General features: G+C 46.7%; 1 protein-coding gene across 7 annotated transcripts in view; it reads left to right on the top strand.

The window, feature by feature from the left end:
- SMARCA2 (SWI/SNF related, matrix associated, actin dependent regulator of chromatin, subfamily a, member 2) overlaps positions 1-23,675 on the top strand; it is a 205,931-nt gene that overhangs the window by 58,686 nt on the left and 123,570 nt on the right. For all 7 annotated transcript variants that reach the window (XM_062208351.1, XM_062208345.1, XM_062208346.1 and 4 more), the window contains 10 exons: positions 2,637-2,690; positions 6,012-6,142; positions 6,329-6,386; positions 8,822-8,922; positions 10,297-10,444; positions 13,018-13,181; positions 14,488-14,554; positions 15,236-15,346; positions 17,890-18,132; positions 19,411-19,524. In XM_062208351.1, the coding sequence (XP_062064335.1) occupies positions 2,637-2,690; positions 6,012-6,142; positions 6,329-6,386; positions 8,822-8,922; positions 10,297-10,444; positions 13,018-13,181; positions 14,488-14,554; positions 15,236-15,346; positions 17,890-18,132; positions 19,411-19,524 (1,191 nt within the window). The remainder of the gene's footprint in view (positions 1-2,636; positions 2,691-6,011; positions 6,143-6,328; positions 6,387-8,821; positions 8,923-10,296; positions 10,445-13,017; positions 13,182-14,487; positions 14,555-15,235; positions 15,347-17,889; positions 18,133-19,410; positions 19,525-23,675) is intronic.

The following is a 23,675-nucleotide window of genomic DNA, read 5'->3' as shown; positions in this document are numbered from 1 at the left end:
GATTCTGGCGTAGGCTGGGCCTGATGCCAGGAGCCAGGAACTCAATTCAGAGCTCTGTCATGGGAGGCAAGAAACCGACTACTTGAGCCATCACGACTGCTCCCAGGGTCTGTATTAGCTGGAAATGAGGGTCAAGAGTTAGAGCCAGGTATTGAACCCAAGGAATCTGATATAGGAGGTGCATCCTAACCAGCACCCTAACCGCTACCCTAACTGCACATCCTGTATCCACCAACTCTTTGAAATACTCGTGGACCATGTTGGATTGTACTCACTGCCATAATAACCCCATCCTGCAGCATCCCTCTAAAGTGGGTGCTGCTACTGCTATCCCTGTGTTACATATGAGGGAACCAGGACACCAAGAGATTTGCTCAAGATCACACAGCTGAAGTTTCTGGAATTGGGTCACAGAGCTGGGTTTCAAACTCAAGTTTTCTAATTCCAGAACTGACTGTCTTTAATCCAGTATTAGTTTACCTCCTGAACATGTTACATATTGGAATGAAGTAAATAGTTTAAGGGGATTTTAAGTAATGGAGCGACCTTGGTACTTAGCAGCTTTTCAATGACCCTCAAGGTAGTCTACTGTTTGTTCATAGGAGAGTGTCCTTTAGGAAAGTTTTGATTGTATTCATTTCTGCTGCTTTTTCTTAATGTGCTATTCATTGAAATGGTGATACCGTTCCTCTTGCTAGACATTTGAAATTGGCTTTTTCGTTGTCTCATTTCATTTTCCTTGTTGGCCGAATTTGTAGCTTATTTCTGATTTGTATGGAAAGAAGGGGAGCATTAAGTGACTTTTTACATCCATTAAAACAGTTCCCTGAATTTAGTGCTCGAGAATTCCAAAAAATGGAACCCTCAGTAGGTGGGAACAGGGCTTATTTCTTTCCTGAACAGAGAATTGCTCTGTGTCTTTAGCCTAGATATACAGCCTAGTGCTCTTCAAAACAAGTCATTCCTTTTAAGCTTGTAAATATTTTCTCATAAGGGTGACACCAAGGGAAAATTAAATTCTCGGGAAATTATAACAAAGGGAGTAGGTGCTGTGGCTTAGTGGGTTAAGCCTCGGCCTGCAGAGCTGGCATCCCATATGGACACTGGTTCAAGTTCTGGCTACTATGCTTCCAATCCAGCTCCTCCCTGCTAATGTGCCCGGGAAAGCAGTGGAAGATGACTCAAGTTCCTGGGTCCACGGACCCATGTGGAAGACCTGGAAGAAGCTCCTGGCTCCTGGCTTCATCCTGGCACATCCCTGGCCGTTGTGGCCATGTGGGAAGTGAACCAGATGATGGAAGATCTCTCACTTTGGTTCTTCTCTCTCTCTCTCTCTCTCTCTCTCTCTCTCTCTGTAACTTTGCCTTCCAAATAAATAAGTAAATCTTTAAAGAAAAAAACAACAAAGTGAGTATTTCATTTCCTACAATTTAGTAGGAGCTACATTTTTATGCCTTATACTTTGGCCTATGTACATTCTGTACATGTATATTTGGTAAGAAAATTATATAAAAACTCCAAAAATTTCAAGCTGTTGTGGAACTACATTTCTTCAGTATGGATAAAAGGCTGGAACTTAAATATTAAACATTTTCATGAGAGTTGTTTATTCTAGAGATTATTGAGTTCTTTTCATGGAAAGCAAAAATGTGTTTAAGTAGACAGAGTTGAGCTATTATTGTTTCCATACAATTTTATATAATTTTTATGAAGAGCCCCCGTGAAGAAAGCTCATTTTCTTAAGTATCTTGACAAAGGAAAGGACTCAAGTTTATTTTTTCTCACTGTACTATGCAGAACTAGTATACTCTTTCTAGCAATAACTCAAAAACAAGGGTTCCATAAAGATGGTATTAAAGATTCCACTTGTCAGAGAGGTAATTATAGATGGAAGATATTTCTGACTCTTTGGTACATATTGTAGATGAGACGCTCTTGAGTGTGTACAAAATGTGACATAGTGTTAGCTTTTCATTTGGGTTGTCTTTGACACTCCTAGAGGTTAATGGACTAAAGTCCTGGAATATTTAAGAAATGGTAGATGACAGAATTTTTCATGCGATCACAGTGTGTGCACCAAATTTCCTCCTTACACACAGAGTATATTATGAACACCAATTAGGTAGAATGAAAAACACCCAGGGAACTCACAGAAATTTGTATTATTTTTTATTTTTATGACCCAGGAGTGATTCAGAGCTTATTTTTGATAGACGTTTTTAGAATGCTGTTCTTCACTGCTGATGAAAACTTGCTCAGGGAATAGGAAAGTTGAGCTAATTATGTCAGGATTTGTCTTCACTGTGCCAAACACTAGAAGAACATTTCAGATTCTGACTGTTATCTTGATGCTGCCGTTTCTTAAGCTCTTTGGGTCCCTGAAGACACAATCCACAAATCTCTGGTGTGCTGGCCTTGGCTCACATCTGGCTTTAAATGTCTCTCTGCAACTTGCTAATAAAATACACACTTTGTCTCAGTGAAGAGAAATAAAAATAACAGGCATTAATGCGTAAGCTTTGCTGTGTTACGATGATGGTTCATCATAAAACACTGTCACGTACCAGAGGGTTGCCATGAAGTCACGTACCTGTGTTCTTGGCTTACACGTAACATGTGGCATTGCTGCTTTGCAGAAGGCCGAGGAGAACGCAGAGGGAGGCGAGTCTGCGCTGGGACCCGATGGAGAGGTAAGGAATTTTGCACCCATTTCAACACTTTCCGCTGAGTGGAGCCCCTCACGTACCTTGGCAGCACAATTCTTTGTGTACATTAATTTGATTTTTACTCAGCTGTTCACTTTTAAGTAAAAATAGCTGTATATTAGCATAGTAGAAAATTAGAATGATGTGAAAGGGATACAGTGGAAAGTCATCTACTTTTATCTCAGACCATCAGTCAAGATATACGGAGTGCCTTGTGTACCATTCCAGAATGTTCTGTGCACATGTAGACTTTTGAGACTCTTTAAGTGAGTCTGTCTTTACATTTGCCAAGTACAAAACTTAAAATACAATCTAGTTTCTGTGACTTACTACTAATATGTAATTATAAAAATATAGAAGTCCGACAATTCATGTATTTGGTTACTTTTTGATATTTCTACAGTCTTATAATGCAAGTGATTTTCAAAAAGTCCATGGAAAACACGTGTTATGCAAAAAGTGTGCATGGACTACAGTGTGGTTTCTTTGCACTAATATAAACTTATCTTTTATTTCCATTCTCCATGAACTCCTTGAAGCTCGCCGTATAGCTTCCCTGTGTAGATTCATCAGCGTAGCCCTCTGTGTGACTTCCTAGTATTCTCGGTATTCTCCCTAATGGCGAGCTTGCAATTATTTCTTGGTTGGGTTTTTGCCTAAAAGCTTCAGGGTCTGTGCCATTGGTTCTCAGTGGAGAGGCTACTCCCCGAGCAGACTAGGTAGGGAGCCTTCCTCCCACAGACTCTATGAGGACTGGGCGGGGCGCAGGGTCGGCCATCCCCTTCTGGAATCGCTGTGCACACATGTCAAGCCGTAGACTCAGACAGTCTGGATGCAGGAAAAGAGGCCGAGCTAGGACAACTTTCCCACGCAGAAACCCCCTGAACAGGCCCCGTGGCTTAACTGCTGTAAGCCATCCTGAGGGAAGGAAGGAAGGATCAGGAGAAACAACTAGTGTGGAAGAAACGCTCAGCGGGCTGTCACAAGGAAGAACACTACGTATTCCAGCACGTGGCCCCAACTGCTAACCTGCAGAGGCCCTACCATCCCTGGGCGGGCCGCACGGCAGCACACACACACACACACACAGAATGGGGTGGAGGGGAGAGATTGATTTAACGTGGTAGTGCGCTCTTCTCTCCACGTCTCTTGGGAAAATTAGCTACTGATCTGGGACCTGGGACACAGACCCTCTCCTTTAAAGTTGTAATGCACGTGGGCCGAGCCTGCTGAGGCTCACATGGCAGACGCACTGGACGTCACGTTCTTAATAGTGTTCAGTGTTCGTTCAGTGCTTTCCCCACAGTTCCCATTCCCGCCGCAGTGGCTTCCAGCTTTGAGGCATGACGTAAGCAGTGAAACAAGCCGTCTTATCATAGTCCTAGGTAGTGCAGTATGATTTTTCTGAAGGAGACAAGAGCGAGTGGCAGGTTTCGTTCTTTATCTTGTGGGTGTGTACGTGGCCTTGTGTATTCACGAGGAAGAAGCATCACATTCTCACGCCAGGGGACACTGTTTGAAGCCATCACTTTAGCACACCTACAAGAAAAAGAAGAGACAGGGGAAGCCTTTTCTCTTGTTAAGGTCATTTTTGTGGATAATTGTTAATATCTTGTGTCTTTTGCTGGTTGTGCTTTGTTGGGGGAGTAGAGGAAAGAATCACTGGAGTTTTGATTTTGTTTTTTTGGTCCTTTCCTGTAAGATACAGAAGATAACCTATAGCATTCCTTTTTTTTTTAAATCGTTTTTTGCTTAATTGAATAGTGAATTATATGGCAATCCTAGTTACAGCTGATAGTGTTTCCTGTATTTATTTTACCACAAAACCAATTAGGAGTAATTTAGGAAAATTTCTTTGAAATTAATGAATTGTTCAAATCTTCCATGTTGCTACTTTTCAGGAGATAGATAACTCGAAGCCGCTCACAAATTGAGTATTTCCAAGCAAACATTTTACCAGGCGGTCTGCTCCTAGAAGTTACTCACCCTGTAATCAGTAGCATTCATTTGCATAGGACTGCTCCGGTTTGAGGCCTTTGAAGACAATTTGTTCTCTGAAGTAGGTTAATACAACCTCTGCAATTTCATTTATTCTCTTAATTTTCCAAGCAAGTCATTTTGCGTAGAGTCTAGTCATGAACTTCAGCTCGGTCTCGGCCAATTTGTTGGGTTTCTGATGAATGGGGCCCTCTTCCTTCTCAGACTCACAGATGCCACTGGGAGAGTGATACCTGGGGGCTTGGTTTTGGATAAAGGACAGAGCTTTGCAGAAGCCAAATCAGCCCCTCAGGGAATGATGCGGGCTGTCTGTCATATTGTTTCCTTTCTCCACTCTCGCTGAAGCCACATGACTTTGCAGTAATTATCTGGGGAGTGTTAATTTACGGATTGGGACTTGTTAGTTGCAAGTGACCAAAATCAGTTCTGCCTGATTTAAGTAAGAAGGGAATATATTATGGATTGAATATCTCTTTATTTTATGTGCTTAGTACCAGAGGTGTTTTGGGATTTCTGATTTTTTTTATTGTTTTGGAATATTTGCATGTATGTAATGAGATATCTTGGGGATGGGATTTCAGTCTGAACACAAAATTCAATTGTGTTTCATATATACCTTATCCACATAGCCTGAAGGTAATTTTTTATGTTATATTTTTAATGTGCCTGCCTTTTAGCTGAGACTCAAGACATGAGGTCAGGTATGGAATTTTCCATGTATGGAGTCATGTTCATGTTCAGAAATTCTCAGATTTTGGAGCACTTTGGATATCATGTTTTGGAACTAAGGATGCTCAGCCTGTAATATGATATTGGATAACTCATCAGATCTCCAGGAATACTGCAAAACTGGCCCCGGGGCCATCCCCAGTGATAGAGTACAACTTGTACAGTGAGGAGGCATGGTTGCTATTTGGAGCAGGCAAGCACTTGGCACGGCCAGTGCTGCTTCGCTGGGATGGCTACTACAACAGACTGACGTGGTCTACCCTTCCACCAGTGTGCCTGTTGGGCTCCATTCCACTGACCTCCTGGCTGCTGACTCGGTGCCTGGGTGAGTGCAGCCGGTTGGTAGAGCCCAGGTCGTATGCCTGTATCTTTGATGGCAAAAGAGGCTGGCAATTTCTGTTTCTTTCTCTTCTCACAAGGCTCACTGAGTAGTGCGATTTCCACACACACACACACACACACACACAAAGAGTTTCAGACGTGAGGCAGCAGAGAGGCTCAGAAACGTCCAGCACAGGACTGGGCAGACGTCTTCACATCCAGCAGTGACATGATTTTCTTTTTCCCCCTGCTTTCTAGCCAATAGACGAGAGCAGTCAGATGAGCGACCTCCCCGTCAAAGTGACGCACACGGAAACCGGCAAGGTCCTGTTTGGACCAGAAGCACCCAAAGCGAGTCAGCTGGACGCCTGGTTGGAGATGAATCCTGGGTATGGCAAGAAAGCAGCATTGCTGGTGTGCTTGTGCTTCTGCGATCGGCACAGGCCTTGCAAAATCTTGAAACTCGAGCAGTTATCAGCACCTGTCCTTTGTGTGTGGAACGCACTAGTTAAGTCATATGCATTTATTGTCTTAAAAAGAGCTAATCCACCTGCTCTGTCCCACCTCTCCCTTAGTTACGAAGTGGCCCCGAGATCTGACAGTGAAGAGAGTGATTCCGATTACGAGGAGGAGGTATGCTTGCATCTCTGTTTTGGGGTGATTGGTTTGGAAGTTGGGTGGGGTGGGGGAGAAACATCTTCCATGATGTAGGCACAGCCCATGTGCCCTTCTATCTCTTCTGCCTCCAGGGTTAGCCTTCGGGTGACAACTGGGCTAAGGGTTTCAACAGCTCCGATGGTGCTTGTCTAGTGATACAGTAACCTCTTGGGGGCGGCTGTCTATGGGGGGAACATTGTGAATTTTAAATTCCTTTGGCACCATCAAAAGAGAAGCTGGCATCAGGTTGGAGATGGAGGAAAGGTTTTTTGGGGAGAAGCAGAAATGGGTAACTTTGAGGAAGGCAACCCAGTGCCTCCGAGTGGTCCACCCTGAGCATGAGCTGCCTCAACATTTCTCAAGTCCTTTAGGCCTGACAATCTCTATGGAGCTGTAAGTTTGGGAACTTGGACCAACGGGCAGCATGGACCTGGCTTAATGAGTTTATTGATCCTTTCTTGATTTTTTTTTTAAAGATTTATTTATTTGAAAGAGTTACACAGAGAGAGAAGGAGAGGCAGAGAGAGAGAAAGGTCTTCCATCTAATGGTTCACTCCCCAGATGGCTGCAATGGCCAGAGCCAGGCCAATCTGAAGTCAGGAGCCAGGAGCTTCTTCCGGATCTCCCACCTGAGTGCAGGAGCCTAAGGACTTGGGCCCTCTTCCACTGCTTTTCCAGGCCATAGCAGAGAGCTGGATTAGAAGTGGAGCAGCTGGGTCTTGAACCAGCGCCCATATGTGATGCTGGCACTGTAGGCAGCGGCTTTACCCACTATGCCACAGCGCCAGCTCCAATCCCCTCTGGATTTTGTGATTTTCATTTGAATTCCTGGGACATACTTGTTACCTAACAAGAAGCACTTTCTCACTCTCCTGAAAGGAATGTATCTAGAAGCATACATTGGTTACTTTCAGTTAAGAAATGGTACAGGTATTTGCAAGATCAACTGCAATGATTTCTTACAAGTAGAAGAGTTAAAAGAAGATTTGGTCTCCTTTATTAGGGCATTGTTAATAAGTAATTGCTAAGTATGGTGTTTGCCATCCCAGAGTGCCATGCCATAGATGCCAAGGACCGGATAAACAACCTGAGAATAGCTTAAGAAGATCTTAAGACAATTACTGTTTTCCTTCTGTTTCATGGATCTGTGTTTTCTAAATTAATCTACCATGTGCACTTACTGCTTTGGTAAATAGGAAAAAGAATAAAATTGACATTAGCAAACTGAACAGCCATTAAAAAGCAAATACTTTTTGGGGCATACTCATGTTTTTCCAGCTACTTCTATTTCTCTGAGATAGTTAAGTTGGAGAATTGGTGTTGCAGTGTGTCCTGTTTACTGGCATGAGTGGGCCAGTAAATGATCCACTGGAAGAATTTTGCCTTTGAGTAAGAGAGCCAGAGAGGAGCAGAGATAAGATAAAGCAGGCCATGTGACCATAGATGCCAGCCTGGGCCTGACAGCCACAGAGAGCTCTGGAGAGCTAGGAAGAGATCAGCTCTGACCTTGGGACCCATGTGAGTGACAGGTGACTTGGACCTAGTGATGTCCCCTCTCAGGATTTCATCTCCTCACCTGGAAGATGAAGGGGCCGTGCCAAGTCCTCAGCATCCTCCCTGCTGCTTGGTGGCCTGTGACCTCAGGTTTGACCTTAGCCTTGAGGTTGTGTCCATTCATACTTTTTTACCCATGAGTTTCAGCAAAGAAAGACTCCCTTCGCACCTGCTTATAAAGGGAATTCTGCTGGATTATCTGGGGAAACGTAGCCTTCAACAGCAGGTCAGGAGTGGTCGTGATGAGTATTTTAGTGACGCTGTTACACTGGTGTGGCCTAACGCAGAGGGCTGTGCAGGTGCGGAATCCTTCGCCCAGTAATTGACAGGTTTTATGTGCATGCACGCACGTGTGGTGTGACTCGGCTATAGACAGCAGCAGGCTCAAAAGCTCCAGTTCCTTCACAGTGGACACACGTGGGGACACAGTCCCACGGGTGTTGTCACAGTGGGCATTTGTGTGCGAGGGAGGATGCTCAGGTCTCTGAAGTGTGGCTTTGGAGAAGGAGCTGCAGAATTGTTCCAAGGAAGTGAGAGCAGGGGCAGGTGACAGGACTCTTGGATAACCCAGCTGTGACAGGTACCCATCTTGCTGGCCTGGTGCTTACGTCTTCATTCTAGGGAGCAGGGGCTCCAGGGGATCCCCAGTGGGTTCCTCTCTTCCCTCCGTCAGGGACTGAATCAGCCCGATGACGTGCAGTTTGGTTACACAGGCATTCGGCCTGCCTGCTCCTTGAGTTCTGTTTACTTGCTTCGTTTGTGAAGCGGAACGATATTGAATCCCTTTTCTGCAAGTGCCAGCTACAGCGATTCGCTGGCTAAGATATCCTTTTCCCGTGTCTCTGTTCCTTGCCCAGGATGAAGAGGAAGAGTCCAGTAGGCAGGAAACAGAAGAGAAGATACTTCTGGATCCGAACAGCGAGGAAGTCTCCGAGAAGGATGCCAAGCAGATCATTGAGTGCGTACCTCGGGCTCGCCGCCCTTGGGCATGCGCAGTGTGAGGGCTGTGCCGTGGGGATGCTCCTCCAGAAAGCTGGCTTTTGTGACGGGAGCCCGTCTCATGCGCACACTCTGCTGGGAGCCGCGTGCCCTCAGAGGCCACTGTCAGCCCCCGATCCCATCCCCCTGGGTGGTAGGGCTTCCAGCTCCCCACCGCCCCCTCCCTTCTTCCCGTGCCTCTTTGACCTCTCTCTCTCCCCCTCCCTCCCTTCTTTTATTCCTTTGGTCCTTCTTCCCTTCCTCTCCTCCCTAGCTTCCTAACTTCTATCCTCCCTTCCTCCCTTCCTGTCTTCTGGCCCCATCCCTTCCATCCTCTCCCTCCTGGCTCCCCTCTGGCGGCTCAGGCTCCGTCCTGGCCTGCTGTCTGACTTCCCTATCAGAATGATCTAGTCAATCCCCTCCCCCCAACTGGCCTCTTCACTGCATTCTGGTCTCATCTCCCCTAACAATGCCAACGCTGACCCAGAAGCCCAAGTGGGACACAGCACACCTGTCTCCATCCTTGCTGCTCCAGCCATATCCCTGCACCTGCCACCTCCCTCCTTCTGATCACTGCAGCTCCACACTCGCCCCATCCCCTTGTGTCAGCGCTGTGCACATCCCTTTGCTTGTGTGGCTCTACTATTCAGAGAAAAGTGTTGTGAAAAGATGCACAGAAGAGAAAATTGTAAAAGATGAGATTTTGTTTTTTAAATAGCCAAAGTGAACATCCTAGTATTTTCTCCTTTTATTCCATGGAACTCTGTGCCAGTTTAGACACCTTTGTTTTACTTGCCTGCCCCCTTTCTCACCTGAAGGTCTTAGAGAAACCTGTCAGTGTGTCCTCAATGCTGTAGAATAAACTACTAGCTGGTTAACACGGCATTGAGGGTGGAAGGCTGCCTGTCTTCTCTTCTACCTCCTTAGTGTTGTCTTCGGCCCTCTCCCGCCTTGTCCTGCCAGCCCGAGCCAGCGTTCCATGAACAGGCTTTGTATCCTGAGAGCCTTGACAGCTTCACCGGCAGAGCGTTAACCTGCAGGTGCTGGGTTTAGGCTCCAGCCAGTCTTTGGAGATCGGGGCACCTGCCTGGTTTCACTACCTTGTATGTGGCCTGGGCAAATGAAGTCACCTCTCCGTGTTCTGTGTGCATAAAACAGGGGTGAGAAGAATAGTGCGTGCCCTGCTTGGTTGTTGTGAGGCTTACAGGTCGTGTATTTTCACTGCAGAGCACGTAGCAGGCACGGAACTGTACATACTGCTGCTGTCTTGGGCTCTCAGTTCATTGTGTGGATGAGATAGGCCGACGCGTACACCCAGACGTCTGCGTGTGAGTGTTGACTTTGTCTTTCTCAGGACAGCCAAGCAAGACGTGGATGATGAGTACAGCATGCAGTACAGTGCCAGAGGGTCCCAGTCCTACTACACCGTGGCCCACGCCATCTCGGAGAGGGTGGAGAAGCAGTCTGCCCTCCTCATCAACGGGACCCTAAAGCATTACCAGGTAATTGGCCACGGGTGTCCACTGGGCAAGTCATCATCTTGCTTATTTGAGCTGGGGTCTGTCTTGCCCATGCTGATAGCTTGAGAGGTTTAGAGCACGGTGTGAATTCTCAGGTCCCGTCACCTACAAGACAGAGATCTCCCCAGCGGGCCTGTAGTTCTTCTTTGAGAGGACTTCCATGGCACCGTCTCTCCTGGGGCGTGCCCTCCCAGCTCTCTCTTTGATAAGACACTGAAGCTTCACGTTTGGAACAGTTTGCCTGTGGATCTCTTCTGAATGGAAAACCCAGCCACGTTCTCTTAACGTGGTGAACATCTGCACTTCTTCTCAAAGGAAATGGAGTGTTTCTGTAAAAGTGTTGGTTGTTGCTGTAGTTTCATGCTGTGGGTGTAACTACCTAGCATCTATGTACTATGTTCATGCTGGGTGTGGGTGTTAATGTGTGTTTAGGGCACAATAAAGTAGTAAACAACTGTGCTTTGGTAAATATCAGGCTGTGAGGGTATCAGGTGTTTCATCTGACCTGTCTAGATTGGGGTCCACACTCATCTTCTGCATCCTTCTACTTTGTAGCATTTCCCAGAGTATGTTCCTTTGGGGGGCCCTTGTTCCAGCAGTTGTTCCTTTAAAACTAACCACATTTAAGAAGGTTTTGTAGCCAGGTCTCAAGTATGGGAAATACTGTGCGCTGTAACTAGGATTGTTGTATAGTTTCTGTTCCAAACTTGGGTAATTTTAAGAGTAAGGGCTCTTATTGATGGGACTAGGCATAACCCTAGGCCACCCAAGCCAGCAAGATGTGAAGCCAGTGTGGCAGTGAACCTGGTTGTCTACAGTGCATGTCAGCACACCAAAGACTGCAAAAGTGAATGTATGATCCCTAGTGCATGGTGGCCTCCTCCAGTTAGATGCCCCGCCTACCGTGGCCTAGTGTCCAATTTCCCAGACTTCTTTGACCATCACGCCCAGTTCTCATTTATCACCTGTTACCGTCCTGTGAAACCAGTGGCACCTGGAATCCACGTTAGGACGCGCGCGCTCCAGGGCGTTGGCTCTCAATTTTTCTGATGTCAGGTCCCTTCCACTTTTATAACTGGGTGCCGCGCTTGCAGCCATAGCACAGGAGTGAGGAAGACCGCGGCTGCTGGTGCCTGCTGCCTTTGTGCTAAGGTGGCAGCAGTCTGTAGTCACCATCGCCTTGGCGTCATCAGTGCTGATGTCATCACAGTAAGAATGACAGGTAACGCCTTGGTGTTATTCTGGCCACTCTTTGTATTCCATGCGTCCTCCTGAAATGGTCTTGCAAGGTCCCCAGAAGTCTCCAGAGCACCCTTTGAGTAAGCTCAGCTTTGTCTTTGTGCTCCTGGAGACGTGTTTGTGTCGTCTCTGTATTTAACCTTGACCTAGCTGAGGCCTTCACACTGCTTCCCGGAGAGCCACATAATGAGCCTGGTTCAAGACATAGCTACCTTCAGTTGCCTGGTTGCATGGCCTGGAGAAAATCCAGATCACTTCGCACGGTGTTGGTAGATTTCTAGGCCTTTCTACTGCTTGTTTCTGCTGGTGTTTCAAATGAGCTTAACACAGACACAGAATTTTGCCTTTTCCCCATTTTCATTAAAAGAAGTAAGGAGGCTGCACTCCCACAGCCTAGCTGAATGTTTTGGCATTTAGCTGGCTTTGCTCAGGATCTGGTGGCCTCAGGGTCGCGTTGCAGGCAGGCAGACAGCTTCTCTCGCCCACCCCTCTTCGCTTCTGTGGTTATTTCCACTATTTCAGCTGAGCATGTGTGGTATGGTGGTGGAAGAGGATTGGTGTTTGGGGGAAGGAGACAACACTTTTCAATTTTCACCCAGCCTTTACTCTGGACTTGGTGTGGGGGAATCCAAAAGTGACTCTGGTGCATGGCGTTCGTACTTTGAACAAGCGTTGAGCCTGTGTACAGGCAGTGAGCTTCAGCGTGCTGCTTTTAGGGCGTCCTCACAGTGCAAGGCTCCCTGTGCTGCCTGGGAACTTCCTGTCTGCCAGCAACAGAAATGTCCTCCTGTGGTCCAGCACAGTGGCTCTGGCTCCCTTGTTTCCCCGCTTCCTCACCAGAGGGATCCCACCCTGGGGTAGCCTCTGCATCACCCGGATGACTGTTTTTGATGATCTGGGATCTCTATGCCCAGCCTGCCTTCTGCTTTCCCTGTAATCCTCCCATTGGCTCTTTGTTGTTGGAGTGGTTGGACTGGGTTTGGGTTTGGGTTTTCTTCATTTGTAATAAATCTAGAATGTTAGATCCTGTGAAATGCTAAGCAGGGATGAGCAGCAAAGCCGCTTACAGTCCCACCAGTATGCTGCATCCCATCACGTCTCAATCTGATTAACACTCAGCACCTGCCAAGCAGCAGGGACGATAACAGGCTCAGATTTGATATTCTCTTTGCCTTGGTGCTTCCTCCACTTGCCGACTGTGGGAAGCCTGACGCACAGCATCGAGGAGTTACGAAGTCACAGCCTCACTTGAGTTGTATTAGTATTAATTACCTGTGCACGTCTTGGCTAATTGAAGCAATTACTCTTCATTTCAGCTGCAGGGCCTGGAATGGATGGTTTCCCTGTATAATAACAATCTGAACGGAATCTTAGCTGATGAAATGGGGCTAGGAAAAACCATACAGACCATTGCACTCATCACGTACCTGATGGAGCACAAACGACTCAATGGCCCCTATCTCATCATCGTTCCCCTTTCGTAAGTAAACTCATTTATCCTGCAGTCGCCGTTGTGTGCGTTGTAGATCGTACTGTTAGGAGCTTGTCCTTGTCTTTCACCGAGGGTAGAACTGTAGCGTGCTATAGTCTGATCAGAGTCTTGTCACCTGGATTTAGATGTTCATTTCCTGCCCCACCCCACCCAGCCTCTTTGATGGGTTCTTTAAGCACAGGACCCATTAGCAGCAGGGTCTGTACACTGTATGGTGAGTCTCACTCACTGTCGTTTCGTAATGACGCGCAAAGGGGAAAGAGGTGTGTGTGTGTGTGTGTGTGTTTTAAAGATTTCTTTGATTTTCTCTTGTTCTATTTACAAAAAGTTATATGCATACACACCTTCATACATATATACATAATTAAGAGGTCATGTGTTCTTAAGTCTTCCCTTTTTGTATTTTTTAAAGCAGAACTGAAATCAAACTCCTGACCATGAATTTTGCATTGAACAAAAAAACCTCAATGTTTCCATGATTTCTCTGCATTGGATGGGACAGCACCGTTGCATTCTGGTGCTTTCTGCCCTGGGTGGTTTTTCGTGGTTTGTGGCAGGGAAGAACTGCTCATTCCCCACTCTGCTTGGTAGTGCTGCGTGTGTGGCTGTGGGTGTCAAGGCCGCAGCTTTATTCCCTGAGATGTCGTAAGGAATCTCAGTGCTGATATGAACTTGGCCTTGGTGTAAGAATAAGTATTGTTCTATTTTTGTATTTTCTGCAGATTTTGTCTAAATGACTATTTGCAGACCTTGTTCTACGAATTGTCTGTGTCCATAGTATTTAGACTTGCTTTGCATTTTATCTGTGTTTTCCATGTTCTGACTAATATACTATGGTGACACTTCCAGGGTTTTTTTTTTTTTTAAGTCAATCATTATTTCTTCCCCTGCTTCCTTTTGACAGATTTATTTAACATTTTCATGTGGTTTTGTAATTCATTTTTCCTGACTCAATTTTTCTCAACTTCTATGGCTGTTTCTAAAGATTCTCAAAATCACCCTGGCAATATGATTTTCAGAACCTTATTAACATGTAGATTTTTGCTATGTTTATGTATTCTTCAATGTTTTTTTCTTATGAGGTTTTTTTTTTTTTATGCTCCATGGACAAACTTGCCAGCATTTGTGGTAGCTTATTTCTAACTTATCTTATATCCACACCTTTAGAATAAATACGTAGTTGAGATCTTATTTTATGTTCCCTAGCCCCTCTTAAGGTGAGGCCTGAAAATGAAAAAGAACATCTTTGTAACCACTGAATTTTGTACAAATGTCTTTTTTTGTTGTTCTGTAGGACTCTATCTAACTGGACATATGAATTCGACAAATGGGCTCCTTCTGTGGTGAAAATTTCTTACAAGGTTTGGAATGCTGTCTTTATATATAAATGTGGAAATGCAAAAAATAGGCCCGATTTTCTTCATTCCATATGCACATCTGTGAACTGTATTTGGTTGTAAAGTTTTGTCATGTACATCATGTACTAAACAGTGAGAGTTAATCATCCCAAGAAGATTACTGTAATAAACCATAATTACTTTCAGATAGTGAAATGCAGAAGAAAATTGTTAATTATCATATTGCGAGGTTTCTGATGAGAGTAATACAAATGACAAATACCGCACATTCTGCGCGCTGCTCGTGGGCTCGCCGCGGGCTGCTCCGGGGCCGGCTGTGCCCGCAGCGTCAGACAATTACTGCCGCCCGGGCTGCCAGCCGCCCACTCCCGAGGGCTGGGAGCTTCTCAGCCAAGCCGCGCGGGTTCTCTGCGCCGACCAGGTCACCGTGATTTCCTTGTCTCCTTTCCCTCCCTCAGTCTCGAGCGGGAAAACCTTTCTGTAAGGGTCTGCAAAGCGTCAAGACACACAGGAGTTGGCCCAGACTCTGTTGCTGGTGAAGGGGTCAGCGTGGACCGTGCATGGGTGGGCACGCCCCGGGCTCAGGTCTGGCCTCCCTTAGGCAGTGAGCAGTGCGAGGTAGGGGGCAAAGAGCGCACGTCTCCTTCCACCCAGCCTGAGGGTTGTGTTTTTCTTCCTTTCCAGGGCACCCCTGCCATGCGTCGCTCTCTTGTGCCCCAGCTGCGGAGTGGCAAATTCAATGTTCTCCTGACTACTTACGAGTACATTATAAAAGACAAGCACATTCTCGCAAAGGTATGTTTTTCTTAAAAAAAAAAAAAAAATTCTTCTGCGTGCAATTGTGGACCATCACACTGGAGTACACAGTATTCCCAAATTACCCTCAGGAGAATAATTTTATCCTTAGGTGGCATGTGTCTTTCTCTTTATTTGCCCCTAAAAAGTCCGATATATTTTGGTCATGCATTTTAATTTTATGCACACTGGTATGCACGCGTGTGTGCGTGCGTGCGTGTGTGTGCATGGGTGATCCTGGGACTCGTAATTGTCTTCTCTTAGTTAATGAGTTTACATCTTTTTTATAAGCTCATCTGGCTTCTTTCTGCAACGGTGCTGAACGTGCTCCGGAAAGAAATCGTTGTTTTTGTGGCCCTGGGTTATTGTCCGAGGAAGTTCATTCCTCTTGGGCCTGTGTCTCTGCAAAGACAAGGTGCCACCTCTCGCTCGGCCCCTTCCATGTGAGCACTCCCCTGAGCTGCGGCTGTGGTGGCTTTGGTGTGGTCCCGGATTAATCATGGCCCAGCCTGGTTCACGTTTCTCCAGGCTGTCTCTATGACTGTTTATTTGGAGCTTGTAAGGAGTTATTTCTGTCACTTTCATGTCTCCTAATTTGTGTGTCCCTAATTGTCCTTTAGCCGCAAAATAGATTTGTTTTGCATTAATGTCATCCTGTCTCCTGGTATGTCCATGTACCGTCTTTTCCTGGAACAGATAATGAAAACTTACTGTTTTAGCCCCCACAGTCATTCAGCCCTTGGCGTTCCCTGGAAAGCACCATAATCTGGAACTAAGTTATGGCCAGAGTGGCACAGAAGCCCTGTTTCAGGGTTTTGTTCAGCCTCTGAGTTAAACCTTTGCCCTGGGCCCTGAGAGTGCCCTGCGTGGCATCCCAGGAAATAGCCTAAAGGAAATATGCCCTCCCAGGGGAAGTTTGATCAGTGAGATGGCACAGGCAGCAGTGCCGTTCCCAGTCCTCAGGAAGTTGGCGGTGTCAAAAATGACGTGTTTTCAACATTTCTGTGGGAATGAATGTGTGTGTACGCCTGAGATCCTTTCAGAAGGATTCAATCATGACTGGTACATACGTATTTCAAAATTCATCAGAGACGCCTGGTAACGAGATGCACTGCTTTTATTTGTTACTGGAGAAGTAGGGCTTCAGAAGAGGGGAATAATTTTTTTTCTCCAAATAGAAGGCCTAATTAGGAGTAGACCCAATAGCAAAATCAAAGGCCTCTGCTGCCTTGTTTATTATTTCATAAACTAAATCAGGCAGGAAAGTAGATGGAGAATATTTCTTTAAAACCAGTTTTGTCTGCCAGCCTCTTTGCATGCTGTTGGTGAGTTTGGGGCAACGGGTCGTACAATTGTAATTATTCTTAAAACACTTTTTCAGAGGTTGTAGAGGACTGAAAAAAAAATTCGGGTGGTTTCTTTTACCTGTGCCTCCCCACCTGACTGCTGGTTCCCGTCTCTTGCCCCTGGCATTCCCGGTGCGTCTAATGAGGAGGGCAAGGACTGTGTGGACTGCTTTGCTATCTGCCTCTTCTCGCTAAGAGCTTTGCAGGAGGATCCAGGGACATCTGAGCACCAGATGCTTTTCTTGGCTACTGCCACTGTTTTGTAGGGAATGGATGGGCCGAGTGGAACATTCTTCATTGTTCCCACTGACGAAACTCCACAGTGGTCTTAGCGAGGGTTGAAGGTTAAGGTGTGAGAGAGGGAGAGGGGCTGTGTGGCCCTGGGAGGGAGGCTCGTGCAGGGTAAGCATTCCTGGCTTTTAAAGCGATGGTCGTTGTGTGGGGATCCAGTTGTGTTTATTTCTTCAGTCTTGGTGTCAGTGCAGGAATGAGGTTTTGCATTGCCCCCTCTGCCGGGGCCTGCATCCTTTCATCTCAGATACAGCAGCGGTCCTGGACCAGTTGGAGAAGCAGTGTGAAGGAACTGAGTAGCTCGCTGGCCAGATCTCAATTGTGTAAAAAATGCTGAATGTCCAGATTTTTATGTGAAAAATTCCAACGTTGCAGTGTTCACAACCGGGTTAAACAAAATGGTGAGCCGAATTCTTAAGGGTAGTAACTAGCCAGGGTAGTAGAAAAGAAGGCATGGAGCTAAGATCACAGAAGCTATTGATGTCTGCTGGTGCCGTCTCGGGAGACTCTCTCATTAACTGATGCTTCAAGGGGAGATCCGTGTTCTGTACTTACATGGGCTGAGGGGGCGTGACCGTGAAATCTGGGCTACATATGTCCTCTGTCTACACTGTCATGGAGCAGCGGATGGGGAGCGAGAGGATCTAGATACAGGGCCAGCCATCTCCTTCAAGATGATTTGGGATCACATGGCAGCAGAGGAACAGTGGGACGTGGTGTTTGATGCACTCTGTCCATCGTGGGGGATGGTCAGCTGGTGGCGACTGCTTTGTATGAAGGAGGGTCACGCCGTATCACGTATCACGGACCAAGCATGCCTCTGGCTTCCTGCCTCCCACTTGCCTGTTGCAGGGGGTTCTGTTTTCCCCTGGCTCACTACACATGGGTCTTTCTGTTGTGTTTCAGATTCGGTGGAAATACATGATCGTGGACGAAGGCCACCGGATGAAGAACCACCACTGCAAGCTGACCCAGGTCTTGAATACCCACTACGTGGCCCCCAGAAGGATCCTCTTGACCGGAACCCCGCTACAGAATAAGCTCCCCGAACTCTGGGCCCTCCTCAACTTCCTCCTCCCCACAATTTTTAAGAGTTGCAGCACATTCGAACAGTGGTTTAATGCTCCATTTGCCATGACTGGCGAAAGGGTACTGGTCTCAATTTGGTTGTTTCCACTGCATGACAATGAAATGACATGAAAGAGCCCCGGGCTGGCAACACGAGAGGCAGAGAAATCCCGCAGGGTGCGTTAGGATGTCTGGGGCCTTTTGAAGCTGCTCAGTGGGTGGATGCGGTCTCATCCCGGGGCCACAGTCCCCGCCTCAGCTCGCGGCGAGTGGGGCCTCCTAAGTCCTTTTCCTTCGGCTAACATGCCAGGCTACCAGAGAATGTTCCTGGCCGCTGGAGGACGCAGCTGCTGCGGGTCCCCCGGGAGGCTGAGCAGGCAGACGTTTCTTGGAGAAACGGCACAGATCAGCCTGGTGAACCGAATACAGGCCTTAAAACATAGCTTCCCTTGTTAGAAACCCGGGCTCGCCTTGCGGAGACTTCCACGAGAGGAGTTGGTATAACGGAGCAGGACGAGTTTACGCTCACCGCCTGTGTACTTGTTTTTCCAGCGTTAGTCTGTGCCCCAGGTTTGCACATGCGCAGGAACGCTGCTGGGCTGCAGGGGCAGCCAATTTCAAATGGATGGGTGTTACTCCCTCAGCTGTCTCCTCTTAGAGACACGGGCCATTGCAAGACAAGAGACGGGCACACGTCATTTGGATTAGAGGGATGAAAAACCACTAAGGACGCTTGAGGAAAACTTGTGTTTGAACTGTTTGGCCCTTTAATCTTGAGGTACCTCCTAGGCACATTGGCTGTTCTTCTGCAGTTAATTAACTGGCTTGCCCGGTCGTGGGAGGTCGTGCCGATCACCTCTGCCCCCTGGAGGCTGAGAGAGGAAGGTGAAAGAGAAAGCAGCGGATTTTGCACAGGGGAGGGAACTTGAGCAGGGCCAAGGGACCTAGAGGCTCAGCAGCATCATCTGTGTCTGCTGTTGTTGCTCCATTCACGTTCACGCCCTTGGGAGAAGGCCAGACTGAGGGGGCCTAACTTGAGGCTTTGACCACGTTAGCTGTCTAGCGCGGACTTCATCCAGCCTCAGTGGCTCATAAAATCGTGCGTGACTTTATCAAATCTGCTGGCTGAAAACCGGCAGGCTCTTGGTCCTTGGGCGCGGAACTCAGCTTTGAGATGCAGACAGGCATTTCGAGGTGAGCGAGGAAGGTGGGAAGAGACTTCCCAGGGGCGCCTGATAGGCACACACCTGGCCCCACTGCCCGGAAAACTGCCTATTGAAGCACCGCGTAGTCTCGCGATGCTTTCCTCCCTGAAACACCCCTTTAAGGAGATCAGATTCACGCAAGGTTGTCTTGCAGGTGGACTTGAACGAAGAGGAAACTATACTGATCATCCGGCGTCTCCATAAGGTGCTGAGGCCGTTTTTACTGAGGAGACTGAAGAAAGAGGTTGAATCCCAGCTTCCAGAAAAAGTAGGTTGCAAATTGAAAAGCCCTGGGTTTTAGTGTTTTTGTTTTTTCCTCCCTGAAATTATGAGGCTACTTCAAAAATGTGAAACGTTGAATTAAGAGAAGCCCACTTTGGTGCAAAAAAATCTTTTTGAAGTCTGTACGTGGTTTTTTCATAACTTGAACTTTTTGAAGACCCCTCTTTGGCTTGGGGAACTTGCCTTCTAAAACCGTGGGATCGAATTTCAGTTAGGGTTACCTTGGAAGTGTCTTAAAGTGCTTTTTTTTTTTTTTTTCATTGGGCAGAGCTAGAATGAGAAGGGAAGTTTCAGCATTTGTCAGTCTAATTTCCAAAAGCTTTTGAGCAAATTTTATAAAATTACTGGATTCGTCGAGCCTCATTCCCTTCCCACTCCCCATTCTTGTGTTTTAGTTCCTGACTGCCTCGAGCTCACGGTTGCAGGCTCTTGCAGAGTTGTTCTGCTCATGAGCCAAACAAGGATTTTGATTTTGGGGACTTGTGTCTTGAGTGGAGGGCAGACGAAACATTTGCCAGGTTTCCCGGAAGTTTATTCTGTAGTTGATGTCTATGATGTCGCCGTCCTGATGCTAATTGGAAAAATAGAGTTCCTGCAAATTACAGGCACATCAGGCAATTATTTTGGGACATGGTTTTTGTCCTGCACTGTGCGTGTTAAGCTGTGAACCTTTTAAGTGGGTATTTTTTGGATACTGTGTTCTCACTGCCTCACGGCTTCCTTTGAGCCTCGGCTCCATGAATTCAGGGATAGCTTCATGTGTTTCTCATCATCTTTTGGAACCACGTGCATTTGACTTCTAACTTTCACCCTCTTAAGGAGAGATTGTTTAGCAGATTGTTTTTTTCCTTGTGCGAAGCCAACTCTGCATTGTCTTACTTTGCGTGATTGTAGTTTTTCTGGGTATCGACTCTGTTTTTGGACAGATTGGCTCACCCTGCTCATTTTTTTAGGGGGAGTTGGCAAGATGGTGTGCAGTGATCACTTTGCTAAAAGGGAATTTTATTACCTAATCATCTGTCCATTAATAGGAAAAAGAGTTAAAAATATAATCAATCTATACTGTGCTTGTCCCAGTGAAAGTAAGTATCTAAGCTTATTTTCTTGGTGAGTTCATTTTAGGGTTTGAATACTGTTGATATTCCTTGTACTTCCTATAGTCTTGGCCTTGGGTAAGATCTTTCATGTTCAAGGTGAAGTTTAATCTAGATAGATTAACTGGTAAGTGGGTTAAAAATGGTCATATGGCTACCTTGAGCTATTTTCTTTTTTTCCTTTAAAAAAAAAAAGATTTATTTTATTTGCAAGACAGAATTACAGAGACAGATCTTCTGTCTGCTGGTTCACTACACAAATGGCCACGACTGGGCCTGGATGAAGCCAGGAGCTTCTTTCAGGTCTCCCATGGGGGTTCGGGAGCCTGAGGACTTGGACCATCATCCACTGTTTTCCCAGGTACATTAGCAGGGAGCTGGATCAGAAGTGTAGCAGATGAGACTCGAACTGGTGCCTATATGGGATGCTGGCGCCACAATTGGCAGCTTAACCCAGCATGCCATAGTGCCGGCCCGTTACTGCTCTCTAGTGCACGGTTACTGCAGCCCTGCACGCCCCAAAAATGGAATGTTAAGATTTTTCTTTTGTCTCATTTGTCTTTTTTTTTTTTTTTTTTTGCTTCGTAAGAAGTATAAAGGTAATTAACTGAAGCCTGTCATATGCTTATTTCCTAGAACTTTGAAAAGAGAGAGACAAACAGGCAGGGAGGGCCCCTTGGCTGGTTCACTCCCCAAATACCTGCAGCAGCTGTGTATTGCAGGCCAAAGCCAGAACCAGGAAGTCAAAGCCAGGTTTCCAGTGTGAGTGGCAGGAACTCGGTCCCCTGATCCATCCCCGCTGCCTGTCAGGCTCTGCAGTAGCGGGAAGCTGGAGTCCGGAGCTGGAATTGAGAATGGAACCCAGGTAGTGTGATGGGGGAGGATACAGGTGTCCTATTGGCTAGGTGAGCCGTCTGCCTCTCCTAAGGTGTCCTAGTCTTGTTTATTCATCTCTGAGCCTGGCGGACATAGCAGGATCTTTAAAGATTTATTAATTCATATACAAGGCAGAATGACGGCAGAGATAGATTTTAGAAAACACATTACAGGTGAAACCTTATCAACAATGGTTTAAGAAAATCCATTGTAGAAAATCAAACTGCAGCAGCATAAGGATTACAGGTGGTGACTTATATCACAAGGAATTATTTGCTTTTTAAAACTATTGTATGGTTCTTTTTACAAGAGAGCTGCCTGAGTACCCAGGGAGGATGTTAGCCTTTAATTAAAAAAAAAAAAAAAACTACCCTCAGATTATCAAAAACATGTCTCCTGGTGCCGGCGCTGTGGCACAGTGGGTTTACGCCCTAGCCTGAAGTGCCGGCATTCCATATGGGTGCCAGTTCTAGTCCCAGCTGCTCCTCTTCCAATCCAGCTCTCTGCTATGGCCTGGGAGCCTGGGATAGCAGTGGAAGATGGCCCAAGTCCTTGGGCTCCTGCACCCATGTGGGAGACCGGAAGAAGCTCCTGGCTCCTGGATTCAGATGGGTGCAGCTCCGGCCATTTTGGCCAATTGGGGAGTGAACCATCGGATGGAAGACTTCTCTCTCTCTGCCTCTCCTCTCTCTGTGTGTAATTCTGACTTTCAAATAATTAAATCTTTTAAAACAACAAACAAAAAACAAAAACAAACCACATCTCCTGTGTGAAAACACTTGCGTTGTGTTATATCTGCGATTCCATCCTGGGATCCCTTTGTAGATGTCTCTCGGTTTAAAGGTATCCTCGGCTTCTTTTCTGGGGGCAGCTCTGTGAATGGAAATCTTGGGCTCTGCCTGTCACAGTGGGTCTGGCTCACCACTGCCTTCCCCCTGTCTTGCTGAATGTCCTTGAACCCCAGTGAGTCTTGGCATTCTCATGGGAGAACTGGCAAGTCAGTGTGTGCCTCTGGGAGTGGCTACGTGGAGGAGACGGACGCAGTGCTCACGATACAGGGCCAGACCCATGGGGAGAGCCCTGTCGTGACCCCCACAGCCATGCAGTCCTGTTAGCTGCTGTTACTCGTGGGAGTCCCACTTTCACGTTAGCTTCAAGGGCTCTGTCACCACACTCTGGTCCTTGCTGCCCATGCTGTGGCTCTCCCACACCTGAGTCCCAAACACCTTCATGGCATTTGGGGGTCGCTGTGCGTGTGTGCGTCTGCGTGCGTGCGTGCGTGCATGCGTGCATGTGAAGCCGCTGGTGATGTGTCTTGTCTTCTCTGCCTTGGTAGGGAACTGTTGGAAATTTCACTGTCATTTTAGAGGGCAAGGAAGTGTCTCCTGTCACCAAATGCTTGTAGCCACAGACAACTTGTGCGCTTCCTCAAGCCATGTAAAACATCCAGAAATTACAGCTGAGAGCAGGAAAAGGCTGCATGCGGCCAGAGTGCTAATTCCCAAGTGTCTTTATGAAAAAGAATCAGTAGGAAACATTTTTTTATATTTTAAAATGCATTTATGGTAAAGTTCACTTTTTTTTGATGTATGGTTCTGAGTTTTGACCAGCACATAGTTATGTTAACCATGCCCACAACAAAATACAGAGCAATTCTGTCACTCACCCCTCCTAGACAGTTCCCTGTTGTTAGCTCATTTCAGTCAAACCCTTTAACCTCGTGTGACCCCTGATCTGTTCCCCATCTCTGCGACTTTGTCTTTTCCAGAACGTCGTGTGACTGGAGCCAGACATTAGGTAACTTTCTGTGTCTGATTCTTTCACTCGGTGTCCTGTTTGGGGTTGTTCGTAGTTGTTTGTGTCAGTAGTTGGTTCATCCTTATGCACTACAGTTAGCTTACCTGTTTAGTTGGGCATTTGGGTCATTTCTGGTTTTTGATGACTCGGGGTAGAGCTGCTACGTGTGTTTGTGTGCATGTGTGGGTTTTCTATGAACACAGGTTATTGTTTGGCATGAGTGAACCCCTAGGAGTACGATTGCTTGTTTGTATGGCCAACGTGTACATAAGTTGATGCCAAACTGGAGATGGTTTTCTGAACTGTCTGAACCACTTTGTAGTCCCACCAGCGACGTGTGAGCATCCCAGTTCCTCCACTTTCTCATCAA

This window comes from Lepus europaeus, chromosome 12, assembly GCF_033115175.1.
Source record: "Lepus europaeus isolate LE1 chromosome 12, mLepTim1.pri, whole genome shotgun sequence".
Taxonomy (NCBI): domain Eukaryota; kingdom Metazoa; phylum Chordata; class Mammalia; order Lagomorpha; family Leporidae; genus Lepus; species Lepus europaeus.
The sequence above is the reverse complement of the archived record's forward strand: the minus strand, read 5'-3'. Positions and strand labels throughout refer to the sequence as shown.